This window comes from Octodon degus, unplaced genomic scaffold (assembly GCF_000260255.1).
Source record: "Octodon degus isolate 3935 unplaced genomic scaffold, OctDeg1.0 scaffold00023, whole genome shotgun sequence".
In the NCBI taxonomy this organism is placed as follows: Eukaryota; Metazoa; Chordata; class Mammalia; order Rodentia; family Octodontidae; genus Octodon; species Octodon degus.
In genome coordinates, this window is record NW_004524599.1 from 13,424,538 (window position 1) to 13,442,711 (window position 18,174).

The window sequence follows — 18,174 nt, forward strand, 5'->3', positions numbered from 1 at the left end:
TCTCTCTCTCTCTCTCTCTCTCAAATATATTACCTAGCAAATAAACGCAAGAAGCCCCTTCCTCTTCCTGTCATTCCCTTCCCCTCCCAAACTGATCCCTCTTGGCTGCACCAATCGGAGCAAGGAGTCCCCACTCCTTAGCTCTTCAGCTTCTCTGGAAGCCTCCTATGATCAACCTAACTGCCTCCTCCACTACCTCAATCACAAAAGTGTTTTCTGTCCTCAGAAACCTAGACCTCTGACGGTGCTGTACTCATTGCCTAGAGTTCCTACTCCTCCTCTAGTGCTGGCAGAGTCTAGGGCTCGAATGCAGTGTTCAAGATGAAGGCAGCCTAACACCTCTTCAGTAACTCGGGTGACTCCCAGACTTGCATTTGTCTACCTTCCAGCTGGAATGCTCCCTGATCAGCGTGTTGGCTACTTCCCTGCTGACTGTATCTTTCAGCAGATCTTTCACTGCTTGAGAGTAAGGACGCTCACTTATTTCTCTCAACTGGCAGCTATGGTCTGCATAGGGTTTGTCCCCAAAGGCTCATGTGACAGAACCTTGGTCCCCAGTGTGGTGGTACTTAAGTGAGAGCCTTTAACAGGTGGAGCCCAGTGGAAAGAAAGTAGCTATGAACCTTCTGAGCAGGCCAACACTGGCTTGATGGCATGAGTCAGGTCCACGGGACTCGATTAGTTCCCACAAAAGTAGGTTATAAGACAGTGAATGAGGCCTCTCCCCACTCTCCTGCTTTGTTCTTCACAGAGCCAGTTCCCTGTCTGATTTTCCTCTACCTGTGACACCCAAGACCATGGTGCCACACTGCTTAGACTTTCCACTAGTGGCAGCCAAATAAGCCTATTTTCTTATGCATTACTCAGTGTCGATACCCTATTGTTGCAACACAAAACCCACTTAAGTTTGTCAACCACTCACATTGCTAACAGATGCCACCCCCCTCCCCACCCTTTCCTCAGTGAACTGGTAAGTGTATTGCTGTCTTATATAACAAGCACATTCACCTAACAGATCATGCCAGTCTAAATGTGGTTTCAATGGCAGATGGCCTATTAGTCAGAATTATTCAGGGACTCTCAAATCCTCTCCTTCACCTGATTGTAGAAGAAATACACCTAAAATTGCTCCTTGAAACAATTCCAAGTTCACAAATACAAAATACGGATATGAGACTAGAAGTGTAGGCCTTGGCCTTCTCACACTAGTGGACTCTTTGAGCAACTAGTGGAGATTACAACTACTTTCCTCTTCACTCCACCCTCAAAAAGAAAAAAAAAAAAAGAGCTATCCCTACACAAAAACTACAAAGGTTGACATGTAATCTAAGGAGATTCACAGAGATGATGAAACCTGCAGCTATTTCTTACTTGTACTCTCCAAAGGATGGAAGAGTCCAGGATGAAGGGAGAAAGAATCTAATACTTGTGTTCATTTACTATGCAGGAAGCATTTAAGAGTTTTGACTAGACATAGTTCATTTAATCTTCATATAAACCAAGGAGGTAGCAGATTATTATTCCCATGAAGAGACAAGCTATTGGGATTCAGGGATACTAAACACCAAAGTATGTGCCAGAGATGGTGTATTTTTCGCATCTAAGCTTCCAATATTTTCTGCAGAGATAACCACATGCTCTGATAGTCAAGGGGAAGAGTCACCAATTCTAACTAAGCAAGCCCTGCAGGAAGCATCCCTTTCCTGTTCCCTAGCCTCTTCCCTTTCTGCTGTTCCCTGCCTCACTGAGACACCAACAAAGAATGTAAGTGCTAATGAGGAGCTCAACACCCAGCCCTTCAATGGCTAGCACAGAAACAAATCAGCCACGGGCAAGAAAAAAGGCTAGAACTGAATCAGTTGATTAAAAACCCCATACCCAAGGAAAAGCAATCTACACAAAGACCTTTTCAGGCTGGCCTAGTTAGTGACATGTGTCTCAGTACCACCCAACTGGTACAGATTACTCATCAGGCACTCACTGAGAGGCAGACACACTTGGGCTCAGAGTAAGTCCAAAAAGCCTATTCATAGAGAACCAGAACAATGTCGCGGAGAGAGACGAGTCAATTCTGCAACAAGCATTTCATCCAGAAGTGAAGCCAGCTTTCATGGGCCTTTATTTATTTATTTATTTTTTTTTTTTTTTTTTTTTTTTTTTTGGCAGAACTGGGGATTGAACTCAGACCCTTGTGCTTGCCAGGGAAGCATTTACTCCACTGAGCCATCTTCCTGGCCCCTCATGGGGAAAAAAAAAAAAAAAAAAAAAAAAAAACAGGACTAAAATGTTATTTCACTAACTTCATAGGAGATTTGGTTCCAAATGTTTTCTTTCTATCATGAAAAGGAGTTCATGCTACTCCCTTATGTTGGGACAATTTAAGGGAATGAGGGAGAAGAGAATGGAATTCACATGCAATGTTCCAGAGGACAAACCAGCGGCAGAGCATCACCCATCACCCAAGGCCTCTGTGTTAACTATATGTGGGAAAATTCTAAACAGAACTACATGCTCCCCAACCACAATCTCCTCATCGCGCCCGGAATGTGGCCACTTGGCACGCACAGCCTGGTGGCCAGCCCGAGAACAGGCTGGCTGCTGGGTCAGCTCTCCCCACGCCCAGTGCTTCAGTCCCGCCTCTAATGTAGAAACCTGACTGTTCCCCTGCTCCTCTTCTATTCTCTCAAAGTAATGCCAGCTTCTCCAGCTTCCCTCATTCTGAGCACATCACTTTCCAACTTAGAATCTTTTAAAGGCTGGAGACAATCAGAAAAATGAGCTTTTAACATTTTGTATTCCAAGCTCTTCATAAGCTGACCTGTTCAGATCTGCGACTTGATTGTCTGCCTCCTGGTGCACCCCACAGGTCTTCCAAGAGCCCTGAGAGCTGCTTCCTGCCCCCAACCTCCTTCCACACCAAAAGAACTCTTCCCTCTGTGTCCATAACTTGACCTTCTCAACCTTTACTGCTCGGCTCAAACATTGCACCCACAAGAATCCTGGCATACTGAATTGAATTAGTTGGCATAGTCTGGCATAGTCTCTGAGGATCTGCCCCTCCTTCACCTTTTGCCACAGAAGCAGGGACGCAGCAGCCTGGCTATCCATCTCCACCACAGTTCCCAAGTTCTTCACAGACGAAAACCACTTCTCCATCCACAGGATCTAGCATGGACCCCAGCACACAGATGTGTCATAGAGAATTATGGAGGGGACAGAAGGCAAGAGTGCAGGCTGATTCTAATTAATAAAAGTTTCAATCACACATAATGGATTTTAGAAGCTTTTCGCTCCTAATGCCTTCATATCCCACAAATCCACCATTATCTGGGCTTTATTAGACATAGTCTAAAATACCAAATAGGTGTTCAAAATCACCATGCTGATGTCCTCTGGTTCCCTTCACACCTCTCCTCAAGATACATTTTTAAAAGAATATCTCAAAACAGTATGTCACTACTTTCCCTAAACAGACTTCTATTAGCCCCCTACTTACTGTCAACTCCAACAGCTAGAGGAAGACTATTTCCTAAGTCACCTTCTTGGGACATGTTCCACAAAATGGTTTTGTTTTGTTTTCCTTTTCTTTCCTCTTCTCTCTCTTTTCTGGTGTACCACTCTGTAGTCAAATGCACGTGGGATGTGCCACACCCTCCATCCTCCACCTGGAGCAAGTTCTTTCTAAACCACATGCTCCCCAACAGAGAGGGCTGCCCAACTATTTGAACCCATTACTTTCCACACTTACATAACCATCAAATCTTTTCCTTTGCTTTCTATTTTATGAAATACCTAATAATATTCAATTCCTGAATTATATCAACTCAAAATGCCATTTAAAGATCCAGTATAGAGCATGCCTGATGGTATGATTTTGTTGTTTTCTGTGAGCCTAACAATGCAGCCATTTCAGGAAGACATTTCTTCCAGCCTAAAATCCAGCAATGAACCTGGAAAAAAATGACAAGAGAAAAATAACTTAGCAGATTGTGTTTATCCCCACAGTACGATAAATAATTTCTAAACTTTTAAATTGCCTTTTTGCAAGGGAGAAAATAAAATTGAGCCATTGGGAGCACGTCACTACCTGCCTGCAAAGCTATAGTGATCCCAGACAGCAAGGGCTTCATAAATAGTTTAAATAAAATTCAATTACATGATCATCTTTTTCCCCCTCTAATTTCTTTAAAGGAGAAAGAATTTCTTTAAGGGGGAAAAACCTGATTATCCCACCATCTATACACCCATCCTGCTGGTATGCAATTTTCATACGTGCTATAAAACAAAATATAATCCCCTATGGGTCTGATTAATATTAAGAATCTCTGGATTGTTTAGGAGGCAAAGGCTTAGGATTTGAGAGTTAAAAGGAAAGTTTGAAAATTATGCTTTAGGTCACTCATTACAGGTGAAGAAACTGAGGCCCACAGGACGTGCCCACGATCTGCAGTCCAGCTAGCAGTGGGCTGATGGGAGCCAAGTCTTGGCATGGAGGCCCAGGAAGCGCAAGGAGCAGCTGGGGGCGGAAGGAGCCAGGGCACACCTGGAAAGCTGGCTCGCATCGCTCTGTGTTTCACTCTCTAAGTCCTGGAGAAAAACACAGTGAACACTGGGATGAGGGTGGAGGGAGCCCACTCACAGCCAACTGGTCATTCTGTATATGCAGATCCAGTGCCTCTGATGGACTAGGTACTGCTCGAGGAGCCAGTAATCCAAGCCCCGTAATTCCTGACCCTGTGAAGCTTATGTCCTAGTGATTCTAGAGCCTCCTGAGACTTGTTAAATTCAGATAGTTGGCACTAAGAGTATGCTGGGACCACAGCGTGGGTGTACACACACCTACAATCACACCTCAGTGCTCGACGGTTTTGATATTCACTGAATTTGGTTCTTGATGCATTCCGATGGGAAAATTTTATTTTGGAACTTGCCATTTGTTTCTTATTGTGCACAAGCAAGCCAGAACTGGTCAGTGTGGCTACTGTTTCCGGGCGGCACAATCTGTTTCATACGAGTCGTTGCTCGTGGTGTTCCTCACCTTTCCCGGGTACAACAACGATGAGAGCCAAGGTGCCAACACACACACAGCCGGACACACCGAGGAGCTTCCACATGGCAGTAGCATTTCAGAAACTCCTGCAGGGGACGCTCCATACAAACCCAACCCTCCATTCTGACTGGCTTATGGAACTTCCACAACACCACACTAAACTGCCCACGAACAATTCCAATGGCGTCCCTGTGGAGGGCAGAAACAAACAAAAGCCAAGCTCTTTCCAAGCACCTTTCCTGCTAAGCTAGAGGGAGGTGGAGAGGAAATGCTGAAGAAAGTACGCACAGACCTGAACTGTCTTTACTGGAAAGATTCTCTAGGACACCAAACGCCCTTGGTAAACTGAGAGAGACAATGACAAGGGACACTTCATCAGTCCTCCACAACTGATCCACAAATCACTCTAAAATCCCAAAGGCAAGCTACCAGCACCAGGCATGGTGGGGAGGGCCCCGCTGGCCCAAGCTGGCTGTGCTTGCGGCCTGGGGCCAGCGGGGACCAGCTCGGGTCCACTCCCCTGTCACTCTAAGCTACATTTCCTCCTCATTTCCTGAACCCTGTTCACCGGTAGAGAATCAGCAGGACACAGGGCACATTCACCTCTTAAGGAAGGGGGAGGGAGCTAACTGAGCCGCCAAGTCCCTGGCAGGTCTCCCTTCATATCACATCTGCTAAAATCGCTGTAGTCAACCCAATCACAGGGCCACATCCCCGAGCAACAGGGCGGAGCGGCGTAGTTGCTTCAGGGGTGAAAGCGCTTCAGTGGCACAGGGGAATGCGTGGATACACAAAAGGAAGGGAACTGGGAAGAGAGAGTAATGTCAACTGATGAAAACAGGTCGCTCTCAGGAATCCAAACTGGGCACGTTTGCACACTTTTAATTAGGACACTCACCGTCTACCACACCAGCTTCCAAATAGAAAAAAAACCAATCAATTATTTAGATTGAGGCATTCCATTATAGTTGCAGGTACAGGGGAAAAAATAAGAATAGAAAAGCAGCTAGAAATATAAAATGAAGTTCACATGGAGAGGAAGGACTGTAGAATTCAATGGCAATTACATTACATGGTAACCAAATGCACAAAACTTCACAGACTTGCAGGAACATTTTTTGTTTTTGTTTTTGTTTTTGTTTTTGTTTTTGTTTTTGTTTTTTTGGGTACTAGGGATCAAACTCAGGATCTTGCATTTGCCAGGTAGACACTTAGGCTGCCGAGCTATATCCCTAGCCTTTGCAGAAACATTCTTAAAGGACAGAATTTTCCTACTCTCCAGAAGTTTCCTATATATAGAAATTACACTGATGACAATATACAATATGCATATATATATAGATATACACATATGTGCTGCCAACAGTATGCAACACACCTTAACAGCTACAAAACTATCAAAAGAGCAGACACATACGGCCTCAATCTTGTTGCTAAAATCTTTACTTTTCTGGGTCAGTGAGATAGCTCAGCAGACTAAGCACCCGCTTAGGCAAGCTCAGGGACCAAGGTTCAATCCCAGCACCACATGCCGCATAGTGAGACCCTGTACCAAACACATTTAAAATAATGATGGTGGTGATGATATTGATGATGATGATGATATCTTTGCTTACAGGAAGGAAAACAGCACTATCATGGATTAAAGGAAGATTAGAAAGAAAAAATACACTAGGAAATAAATGCATTTCTGTGTAAATGGCATAACTGGGGTCCCTAGGCAAGCTCTAAGCTACATTTCATAGTCAAACAAGCACACCCTGGAACATACCTTCCCAGCCTAGGGAAACTGTCACAGAGGTGAGACCAAATCTGACAGTACAAGGAGAGAGAGGGTAGATGCCTGAAAGTCATTAAACATTTAGAATCTCAGTGCTGAAAATAAGAATGATATAGCAATACATCAGAGACTTAAACTACCAGAATCAAGTATGACAAGTAGAAAGGTTATCTCTACAGAAAGTGTCAACTTACACCCACTCACATTCCCTAAAGAACTCACTCTTTTTGGAGAATGATGTGATGCAAAGAAACCTAAATCTCCGCTCTTTTATAAAACAGCAGTGTAAAAAAAAAAAAAAGAAAGAAAAAGAAAAAAAAGAAAAAGAAAAGCCACAAACATGAAGAATATAACTACAATGCACAGAAATGACAAATGATTAATATCCAACGTAAATGTTGAATTACTAGCAATCAGTTAAAAAGAGACAAATGGAAAAATAAGCCCTAGTCCAAAAAAGAAAAGAAAAATTATACATGTCAAAATACATACATAAAAGTGTGTTCAACTTAGTAGTAATCAGATAAATACTAAGGAGAAGCACAATACGTTACTATTCTAAGACTGGCAACAATAGGTGAGCAAAGTCAGGCATGCAAGATCCACACAGGCAAGAACCACATATTTGCCAAAGATTTTTCAAGTTCAATACACATAAACATGAACTTACTTTTCTTTCTCATACATTATTTTCTTACTTTTGATTCTTACAAATTCTTACTTAATCTTACAGATTCTTACTTTTATATCAGAAAAAAATTGTTTTTCATTTACCCATTTTGGAAAGGGTAAAAGGACAAAGACTAAGTCAATATTTGAACAAGCATCTCTGTTTTGACAGTTTAAATATATGTCACAAGAAGGAACTATATGACAAAAACCTGCAGATGGGGCGGGTACAGAAGATTATTTTTTTCAAATGGCAGAAAAAAGAAACAATGAGTTAGAGGAAGGAAGAGAGGGAAGAAGCCAGAGTCAGTAGTTGTTTCAACTTGTTCTTTTGCCTCAGAAGTGCACTAAGCTTAATTTTATTTAACAAAGGTGGCGCATTAAAAAAAAAAAAAAAAACCAAGCTCCTCTGTGGAGTGCCGCGCATCTGCGTGACACAATCATCCCATCACCTGGAGGCATATCACAGTGCAACTCGCAGTTTTGGGCCATAAACAATTAGCAGAGGAATCTGGAAAGCGAGGAAATATGAAAAATATGAAGGAAAGACAAAAGCTGGAGTGGTCATCCACAGGGCAAATGTGCTGGCTTGCTTTTCTCTCCCAAGTTCTCCCCAGAGCGGGCCCCAGTCGCAGGGCTGCACACACATCACAGATCACCAGCTCTGAGGAAGCCTGTCTTCTATGAGTGGGGCATGGGGCTTTTGCAAGCCAGAGAATGCAGGGATGACGCTGGGTGGACAAAGTCCACAAGGAGACACTTGCACCTCACATGACCCCTTGCAGGCAGCAGCCTAACATTGACTACACCATGACCCTTACTCCCCCCACTTTCACGACAGTTGAGAAAACTGAACGGAGATGTGACCCAATCCCACAGCAACCAACTAACCCCAAAGTACACCTGGTGCAGGAAGAACCTAGGAAATATTGCACTGAGATGCAGGCCCGGCCCATGAGAAGCAAGTCACACCTAACGCGCCCCACCTGGTTGCTCACCTCCTAAAACGTTAGCTGCCCCCACAGGATGGTACACTACCCCAGTACACACCACTCGCAAGGACTAGCACACAATATAAAATTATTTGACAAAGAGCCAGGAATAGCTGGAGCTGGTAGTAAACATCTGTGATCTCTGCACTCTGAGAGACTGATGTAGGAGAGCCTCAAATTTGAACCCAGCCTGGGATACTTGGTAAGGTTTTATCTCAAAACAAAAACAAAACAAAAAAAGGCTAAGGACTGCCAAAAGAAAAAAATAAAAGAATTACACAACTGTCACAGTTTCTCCACACAAGTCAATCTTATATGATATAGATATTGAAGCTATCAGACAGATACCTTAAAGCAGTTTTAACTCTGTTTCAAGTACTTGACAGGAATGAAAACACAGGCTTTCTCAACAGAAAAGAAAAAAAAAAAAAGGAAACTATAAAATAAAACAAATTTCATTATTTAAACAAGAAAGTTCTGAAATAGAAATTTTATTTGATGGACAATATAACAGAATGGAAATAATAGATAACAGATTCAATAATCATGAAGATAGCAACAGAAAGTAAACAATCTGAAAAAGTCAAAAAAGGGGCAGGGGGAGTGAGCAGAAGCTCAGGGATTCCTGAGACAGATATCAAAAGGTACAGCATGAGTATCAGACAAACTCAGAGAAAAGCATACTTGAGCTACCAAAATCACACCATTAAATACCAAGAAGAAAATATTTTGAAAGTTCCTATAAAGAGACAATACTAAATATAGATAAGTAATAATTAAAATGATTATGAGTATTTTTCTTCAGAAAGCATGGAGGTAGAATACAATAAAACATCTTTAAATTGCTGAGAGAAGATTAAGATCCACCAATCCATAATTCTATATTCAATAAAAATATCCTTCACAATAAAAAAGGAACATATCCCCAGCACATATGACTTATAAGAAATGCCCAGGCTAGTGTGATAGCTCAGCAGACTAAGTGCCTCCTTAGACAAGCACATGGATCAGGGTTCAATCCCTGGCACCACATGTCGCACTGGCCCCATCCCGGGTGTGCTGAGCCAGCCATCAAGTCTGGGTGTAGTAGCGCATGCCTGTAATCCCAGCGCTGGCGAGGCTGAGACAGGAGGATCACCAGGAGTCTGAGTGTAGTGAGACCCGGTACCAAATGCATGAAATTAAAAAAAAGAAACAAGTGCCAAGGGTGCTTTTTCCCACTGAATGGAAGAAATACTAGAAAGAAACACGTATCTTCAAAAGAAGGAAGAGTCAGAAAAATCATAAGTACCTAGTTAAACATAAAAGACTACTATTTTAGTCTTAAGGTATTTAAAATGAATATGGAAAAAGTATAACATTGAATGGTGAGTTTTTCAATGCATGTAGACATAAGATATGTAACTATAACACTATAAAAGCAACCAGAAAGGGTGATAGAATACTGTAATGGATATTTTCATATAAATAAAAGACTTTAAAAAAAATTATCAGACATGAAGACAGATATTTGATAATGATAAAAGGAACGATTTCTTGGGAAACTGTAACAGCAATAAAAATGTATACCCAATAAGGTAGCCTCGAGAGAACATGAAGAATTGGCAGAATAAGAGGCCAAAATAGACAACTCCATAATCAGTAGAAAACACTTTTCTACAATTATAGAATACAAAGACTAAAAAAAAAAAAAAATCACTAGGCACAGAAGAGCTGAACACTACTAAGCAATTGCTTCGATGTAACTGACATTTATAGAACATTCTACCATAGATTTCATTCCAGATAAATGGAAACATTGCTGTGTAAGGGCTTTTCTACAAATACTTTCAACAGCTTCCTGTTTAATAGCCAAAACTGGAAAAAGCTCAAATGTCCATCAGCAAATGAAGGGATAAACAAATTGGGGTGGGGGGGGGCTTCTACAATGAAACAGTAGTACAAGTAAAAAGTAATGAATTCATATCACCCTGGTCAATATGCATAACAATGAGAAAAGACTCCAAAGGCATTCGAGAAGGCAGCCTGGTATACAGACCACGTACTCTGTGAAGCTGTGATCAGCACTACCCAAAGAAAAGCCCAAAGGAAGAGCTGGCTGCAAAACAAACACGGAGAACTTGGTTGATGACAAAAATGCTCATTATTTTGATTGTGGTGAGGACTTCTTAGGTGCATACAAATATCTAAAACTGAAACCAGGTGTGGTGGCGTACCCCTGTAATCCCAGCGCTGGGGAGGCTGAGACAGGAGGATCACTGTGAGTCCGAGCTGTGTAGTAAGACCCTGGACCAAACACATAAAATTTTTTTAAAAAGGAAAGGTTTATTTCATCTCACAGTTTTGGAGGTTTCAGGCCATGGACGACAGCTGGCCCAGACCTTTGGGACCAGTGACATCATCATGACAATGGTGCATGGCAAAGAAGACTCCTCCCCTCCTGGGGGCTAGGGAACAAAGAGAGGCCAGGAAGGATGGGGATCCCAATATACACCAAGGCACACCCCCAGTGGCCTAGCTTCCTTCTACCAGGCCCCACCTCTCAAAGATTCTAGCACTCACTGATAGCACCAACCGAAGGACCACGCCTTTGAAAGATGAGCTAACACAGGGCCACTTAGATCTAAGCATAGCACTGGCCTGCTGTCATTCTAGTATTCAGATGTAAAAGACAAATCTTATCCATTTTTGTAGTGTCCCTTTGTCTAGCACACTGCTTTGCACACAAAAGATGCGAGGCATATAAGCAGCTTATCTACTTGCATCTAACACCATCAATAAAGGTAAAGTCTTAGGTCTTGCAATCCAAATGTTCTCCAACTTAGATCAGTAAGATTAATCCACATAACTGCATGTAGTATACAGATCACCTATCAAAAGGAAGAACAGACCAAAAGCAGGTTCACACTCATACCAAGAAGAACCCCTGAGCATGCCAGGTGGGCAACCACACAGAGACGAGGCCAACAAGTCCTTGACAATGCGCACATAATGTAAGCACATTTCACACACCTCTGTCAGCAGCAGTCCATCTCGGATGTAATCAGCGCGAGGCTGGTACCATCTTCTCCAACCCCCTCTCTCCTCACTCTGCCCACTGTTCCACTCTTACAAACACACACAACACTGTAGTCACTGCTATAATTTCTGGGTGTACTGTGATCATCTCAAAGGCTGGCAAAAACTCATTCAGTTTTCTACAACCTTAGCAGGACTTCAAGAAATACTGGATAATCAAATAAACAGTGACTTTTGAAACTGGAAACTGTCCAAGCAAGTATTAGGAAGAGTTTTCCAAAAGAATCAATTTTTAAATTTTCACAAGGAAGCAGACTCCATTCTTAAAGTCATTTTCCACTACAGATCCTCTTCTTTCCTCTTGGTCTATGTACAATCTTCTAAATTTCACATGAGCTCAGTGAAGTGTAAATTCCTTCCTGTTCCATTGCAGGCCACTGTTATCCCTGGTGATGCTTTAGAAATCATCCTCCTGTGCCACACGAAAAGCCATAAGCAGCCTGACTCAGCCCAATGGGAAACAAGCCTATAGTATTTGGGGACCTGACTCAGTCTTGTCCTCAAAATACCCTCTCAGAAAAAAAGAGTCATCATGAAAATGGTCACCAATCACACTGCAATCAGCAAGTCTAAGGAGCCTGAAGCAGTGGTGAGGATACTACAGTCTAGGAAAGAAGAAATAAAGTAAAATTCTATAAGCCTTTGGAGAACCTTACTCCATGTCGCAAAACACATGTCTGCCAGAACCCACCGCCATGTGTAAAATGTTTTCACTGATTAAATTAGAAATCTCTTCTCATCCTTTGACTAAATGCCCTCTATCATAGAAGATAACCCACAAGGTGGCATAGCCCTTCCAAAAGGTATCTGAGGGCCGACGACATAGCTCAGTGGACTAAGTGCTTGCTTAGGTAAGTGCAGGAGCCAGGGTTCATTCCCTGGCATCACATGCTGCACAGGCCCCACCCCCAGGCTCACTGAGCCAGAGATGGAGTCCGGGCGTGGTGGTGCACGCCTGCAATCCCAGCGCTAGGGAGACAGAAATCAGGAGGATCACTAGGAGTATAAGCTGCGTAGTGAGACCCTATAGACCCTGTACTAAATATATAAAAAAATAAAAAATAAAAATAAAATCATGTAATTTACCACTCGGGCAGCACTGAAGGATGGTTAGCTGCTCTAGAAAGACTTGGGTCAGCTTACTGGCAAATCTAGCTGTTTGGTCTGGGTCACCTTTCTCAGGCTCCATAGAAGAGGGATACAGACAGAATCTGTTTCAGAGCCTTCTAACTAAGGTTATGTGGAAGACAGTGTAGACAGCATGCTTTCTGTGATGCTGGCATAGAGCACAGCTCAAGTGATGCCAGCTCCCGCCACGGCTCCAACATCAGCTCACCCAGTTTGTCATTTCAGAGCTTCCCCAACCCTACATTAGAACCCTAATGGAGACTCTATAACCGTCCTTTACACTGCTAAAGACAGGGAATGAGAAGGGGAGGAAAAGAGAAAAGAGAAGGGTAGCGAGAAGGGGGAAGGAAGGAAGAACACGTAGGAGAGAAGCAGGGAGTGGAGAAGAAACCAAACTGGAAGGATGACATCACCAGTCCCTTCCAGACTGCAGGACCTCAGAACGCAGAAAACCAGCTGCATTTGTAAGCAACGTGTGCAGCTGGGGAGCGCCAGGTGCAGAATTTAGAATTTGTATCTGCAGAAGTCAAAACACCTTGATCTCCAAGAACACAGAGAAGAACTCTGTCATAATAACTTCATATTCAAAGAGCAAAATCTACACAGAATTTCTTTTAAAAGTTGTGTCATCTTCCATTTTTTAGTCTTTCTCTCTTGCAAGCTATGTAATTTAAATTTTATGGGGACAATTTCCAACATCTTAAAGTACATCCTACCACCACTCTGAATCACCAAAATGTATTGACATCTTAAAGGTGTGGGTATCTTACTCTGCCATTCCCTTCAAGAATACCTGACGTGGCTGATCTACCTTTAGAACAGTCATCTCATTAATTTATAACAGTGCCTTAGAAATTTGTTTCAGATAACTATATTCAGCCAAATTATTGCATGAATAAACCTCATATTAACCCCAGGAAGATACTAGACAATGTACAAGAACACACAATTTGAAGGGACAGCATATAATACCAGCTGGTCACCCCATAAATAAAAATCACAGATGTTATGTGAGGTCAGCTCCTATCAAGAGGATATTAAGTCTGACATATTTTCCCTCACATGTTGAATTAACCTTTTTCTATTCAATCTATACACATTTATCAACTGATTTTTCTTTTCTTTCTGTTTCTAATTGCCTTTTGTGTTTCCTTTACATTCAGTCACTCAGTTTAGAATCATGGACACAGAGATGGCTACAGATCAAAGCAGTAACTGGTTGTATTTACTTAGAAATTGATTCTGGGATTTGCAGGATGGCTGTTGTTTAAATATTTCCCATGAAGAAGACCCTTCGTGGATGAATGTCTCTCAGCATCAGAAAAAATTAAATATTACAATAGCAACAACTGATTTCCTGTGAATGTTTACTGTAACCAGACTCTTTGCCAATCACTTTATATATAGCACCTCAATCACCCTCCACACCAAAACATTTAGGAGGGCATCAATGAGTCTGTTTTTACTGTAAGAAAACCAAGGATCACAGGAAATAAGCCACTTGCCTGAAGACACACAGCTATTAATCGGCAGAGTTCTAACAACAACCCACGGGCTTCAGGCATCCAAGTGCAAGTCTCACAGGCCCCTTGCACAGGCCCTAATTTCAATCTTTCCTAAACCCCGCCAAAAGGATAGTCCCTCAAATATCTGAAAAACACCTGGCAGAATCTGGCTTTCCCTTACCTTCCTCAGCAGAAGACAGGCATCTGTGAATTTATGAAACCCAGACCCTGAGAGAGGAAGAGGCATAAGTGTAAATCCAAGGAAAAAGTGGAATAAATCCTCTAGCTCCAGTTGCTTTTAGCTTCTGGTTTTGATGGCCAATTTTAGAGGTCACATCCCTAAGCAGTACCTCTCAGTTCTGCAGTATCCTCTCAGTTCTGCTACCAGCAACATTTCTCTTTGACCCGTGAGGGTCAAAGATGCCATCATCAAATCATACTACCATGTGCATCCAATGAGGAGCCCTGAAGTTGGATTATGCATGTGTAGGCTCTTTGTTAACTTTCCTAGCTTCCAACAAACCTTTCCCAAGGGCCAGCCCAATAGTGCAGTAGATTAAAGCATCTGCTTGGGCAGGCACATGGGCCAGAGTTTGATCCCTGGCTTGCCATGCCAGCCCCACCCTCAGGGTGTGCTGAGATGGTGATTAAGACTGGGCATAGTGGACATGGACCATGCCTATAATCCCAGCACTTGGGAGGCTGAAAATATGAGGACTGCTATGAGTCCAATCTGTATAGAGAGGCCCTGTAGACTGTACTGTACATAAAAAAAAACCCTTCCCCATGCCTCAGCCCATCCTGTCTCTTTATTCCATACATAAACAATAAACATAAACCATTCCTAAGCCATAAACCATTTCCTAAAAGTGGGATTTGGGGGGTCTCACTTCTTCACTATCAGCATCCTATGTATAAACTCTTTTGCAAAATTCACTGTGCAGTGCTGAGCATTCAGTATAGTCAGCAGAATGGGCTTCGCTGGGTGACCAGGGTGAGGAGGGAAAGCCAGGCACTCTGTCTCCCAGCAACACAAGATCCAACACTTCCTGCCACCCTGTCTCTTTGGTTCCACTCCATCTCTCTTTTCCAGCCCCAAGAACTGACAACATAGACCATGGTCTCCACATTGTTAGTCACTAAGAAGGACCCCTCATGTATTATGCTGTAGAAGGTCCCATAGCCAAGTAGGAGACAGAGCTGGCCTCCAGTGAACATCCTGGAGAGCAGGCCAGAGGGGCCTGGCAAATCCACCAGCTGCTGTCACTTAGTGTTTACTGTGCATGCACTGAGATCACATGCCAACCTCGCACTTTCCCTGAAGGATTTCTACTCCAAACAACTTCAAATTAAATTCAGATAATTTATTTTAAAAAAACCTCACAGCTCTGAAATTAAGTTTAGAAGCAATGATTTGTTGAAAGCAATGCCCCTACAGAAAATACCTGGAAAAACCTTTCTCAAATACATATAGATAAGAGCAGAATTTAATCAGTGACCTTAACTTTCCACTTTCCCTCAGTTAATGGCACTGCCTATGTGGAAGGCTGCAGAGGACTACACATTTTGGGCCTGAGTGTTTTTATACTATGTTTTGTGTATTTACAAAATATCTGCTGCACTCAAGATACACACTGAACACAAGACAAAGCCATTACATGTTGGCTTTGTTCTTTTTGGAAGACAAACTGCACTCTCGTGACATGTCCCAAGGCAACTAATGCTGACAAGGAAGACCTGCAAAGAAGAGACACCCATACCAGATGAGCTGGGAGAAGCGAGGCCTTCAGAGTCAAGCACCAGAGAGGAGTCTGGTGGCCGCGGAGGAGAGGAGCATGGCACTGCTGCCCAGAGGAGCAGCTGGTACACAGCCATGTCACAGCAAGGCAGTGTCCCTTTCGACACCTGTAGACACAACACAGGACTTTTTTTTTACCTGAATTCACCAGCTGCTGTTCCATCACCCCACAGCCAAGAACCTCCAGCCATTCTCCATGGAACTTGATCTCCATCTCAAAGGAAGGATGAGTAAAAGGAAAGTAGCAGTCCACCCAGCGAACCTCCAGCCCTGCAGGGGTGCCAGAGAAAAACACAAAGCATTACAGGGCTACTCTTCCCTGTGATCAAGTTTGCCCTTTGGATAATGACACCAATTACTACATTCTGAGTCAAATAAATAGCAAACAAATTCATTTGCAACATGTTAGAGTGAGGCAATAAATCTTAAAACTGGTGAAAAACTAGGTATGTCTCTCTCAATATGAAAAACACTTTGTGTAGTTCCAGGACCCTCTAAAACCAAATCAATCACCTGTCAATTTCCTGGAACCACTTGACAGTAGAAAAAATTAGGCCAAGATCAGGCGAAGGGAGGTAATTCTGTTAGGTTCTATAAATGGCAATGGCATCAGTTCAGTTTTTAAAATAACTATATTTTTCTGTATTGTCCTACAAATTTGCATAGTAAGTGATAAAAGAAAGACTCAGAGAGGCCTTGTGTTTAATTATAAGGGTCAAAGGATGGATGGGGGTGCCCGGAGATGGCTCAGTAGAATAAGCATTTTGCTTATTCTACTGAGCACAAGGGTCTGAGTTCAATCCCCGGTTCTGCAAAAAAAAAAAGAACAGATGGACAGGGTAAGAGACAAGGGAAGTTAATCAACTAACAGATGCAGCGGGAAGAAAGGCTTTGACCCTTCTAAACCTATGTTAAAATCTTCACTGAGGGCCTACAAACAGCCTACCACCAGGGTTTCCGACTACGCCCCCTGGGCCTACAACCCTCTGGACAGTAAATCTCTCAACCTGTGCAGAGCAGCAACTACAGTTCCCCTTGTGGGCTGCTCTTCTGTCCCAGGTATTTCCTGTTGATATAATTCTGCCCTCTTGCGTATACCCTATATGGAGCTATGCTTTCTTCCCTAAATCTTAATTATTTAAAAACTGCTCTAAGCTCTGGGCCTGTGGCCCTATTTCCAACTGCTCCCTGGCCCTGCTGCTGGTTATTTTTGGAACTTGGCCCAGAACTTCATCGTTTTCTGGCTAACATCTATAAAGGCTCAATAAAAACTTTTATTTCAGAAATCCCTTGGTCTCAAAAGTTTTCGCTTTACACAACTACATGACTCATTTTAGAAAAACTGATCAACTCTCATTCTGGTGAATATGCTATAATTGTAGAAAACAGCTTATAAGAGAACCAAAAAATTATCATATTATTAATACAATAAGATTTATTTGCCAGATTTAAGGAAAATATTTAACAAACAAAATATTTTTCCATGGATGAATCACAAATAAACTTACATCTAAATAAATACAAAAAGTCATCCTAAATGCCAGAAAGGATTTTCAATGGGAAATCAGAAATGTGGCCCTTTTGACCAATGATATTATTTTGTAACAAAGGTAAAGGCAAATGAACCCTTCTCAGGACACCTACAGAGCAGGGATCCCAGCGGAGAACATGGGAACTGACTCTCCCTGGTATCGCCTGTCCCGTGAGTTAAAGTACTCAATGTGCTCACTCAAGACTATCTGTATTTTTAAACCATGTGGAAATCAGAATGAGAAATGAATAAAAATAATAAAAATTACAAATTTCAAGTAAAGAGTGAAATAAAATATGGACTAACAGCTTATTTACAACCATATCTAGGAAGGTAGGGTATCTGTATACCTGTGCAAGAAGAAGGTTATCTGTATATCTGTGTGCTTACCCTTTTGGGGGATCTACAATTCCCCACTGACATTTTTATAAAAAGCACAGAAGACAATAAAAATTACAAATTACAAGTAAAGAAAAAGTATAAAAACGAAATATAAGAAGTAAAGCCATGCTATTATGTTGAGCTGTAGGGGACTCAAGTCAACAATTTCTGACATTGCCAGTGAAGCGGAAGACCCAATACTATCATGGGCTACTGGACTCTTTTAGAATATTTTGCTGAGTTTACACACCTATAATATTCA

At 42.3% G+C, this 18,174-nt stretch overlaps 1 protein-coding gene across 5 annotated transcripts in view; it reads right to left on the reverse strand.

Annotated features, from left to right (window-relative positions):
- Positions 1-18,174, reverse strand: part of Fars2 (phenylalanyl-tRNA synthetase 2, mitochondrial) — a 538,274-nt gene that overhangs the window by 334,179 nt on the left and 185,921 nt on the right. For all 5 annotated transcript variants that reach the window (XM_023712148.1, XM_023712146.1, XM_023712144.1 and 2 more), the window contains one exon: positions 16,139-16,270. In XM_023712148.1, coding sequence (XP_023567916.1) covers positions 16,139-16,270 — 132 coding nt within the window. The remainder of the gene's footprint in view (positions 1-16,138; positions 16,271-18,174) is intronic.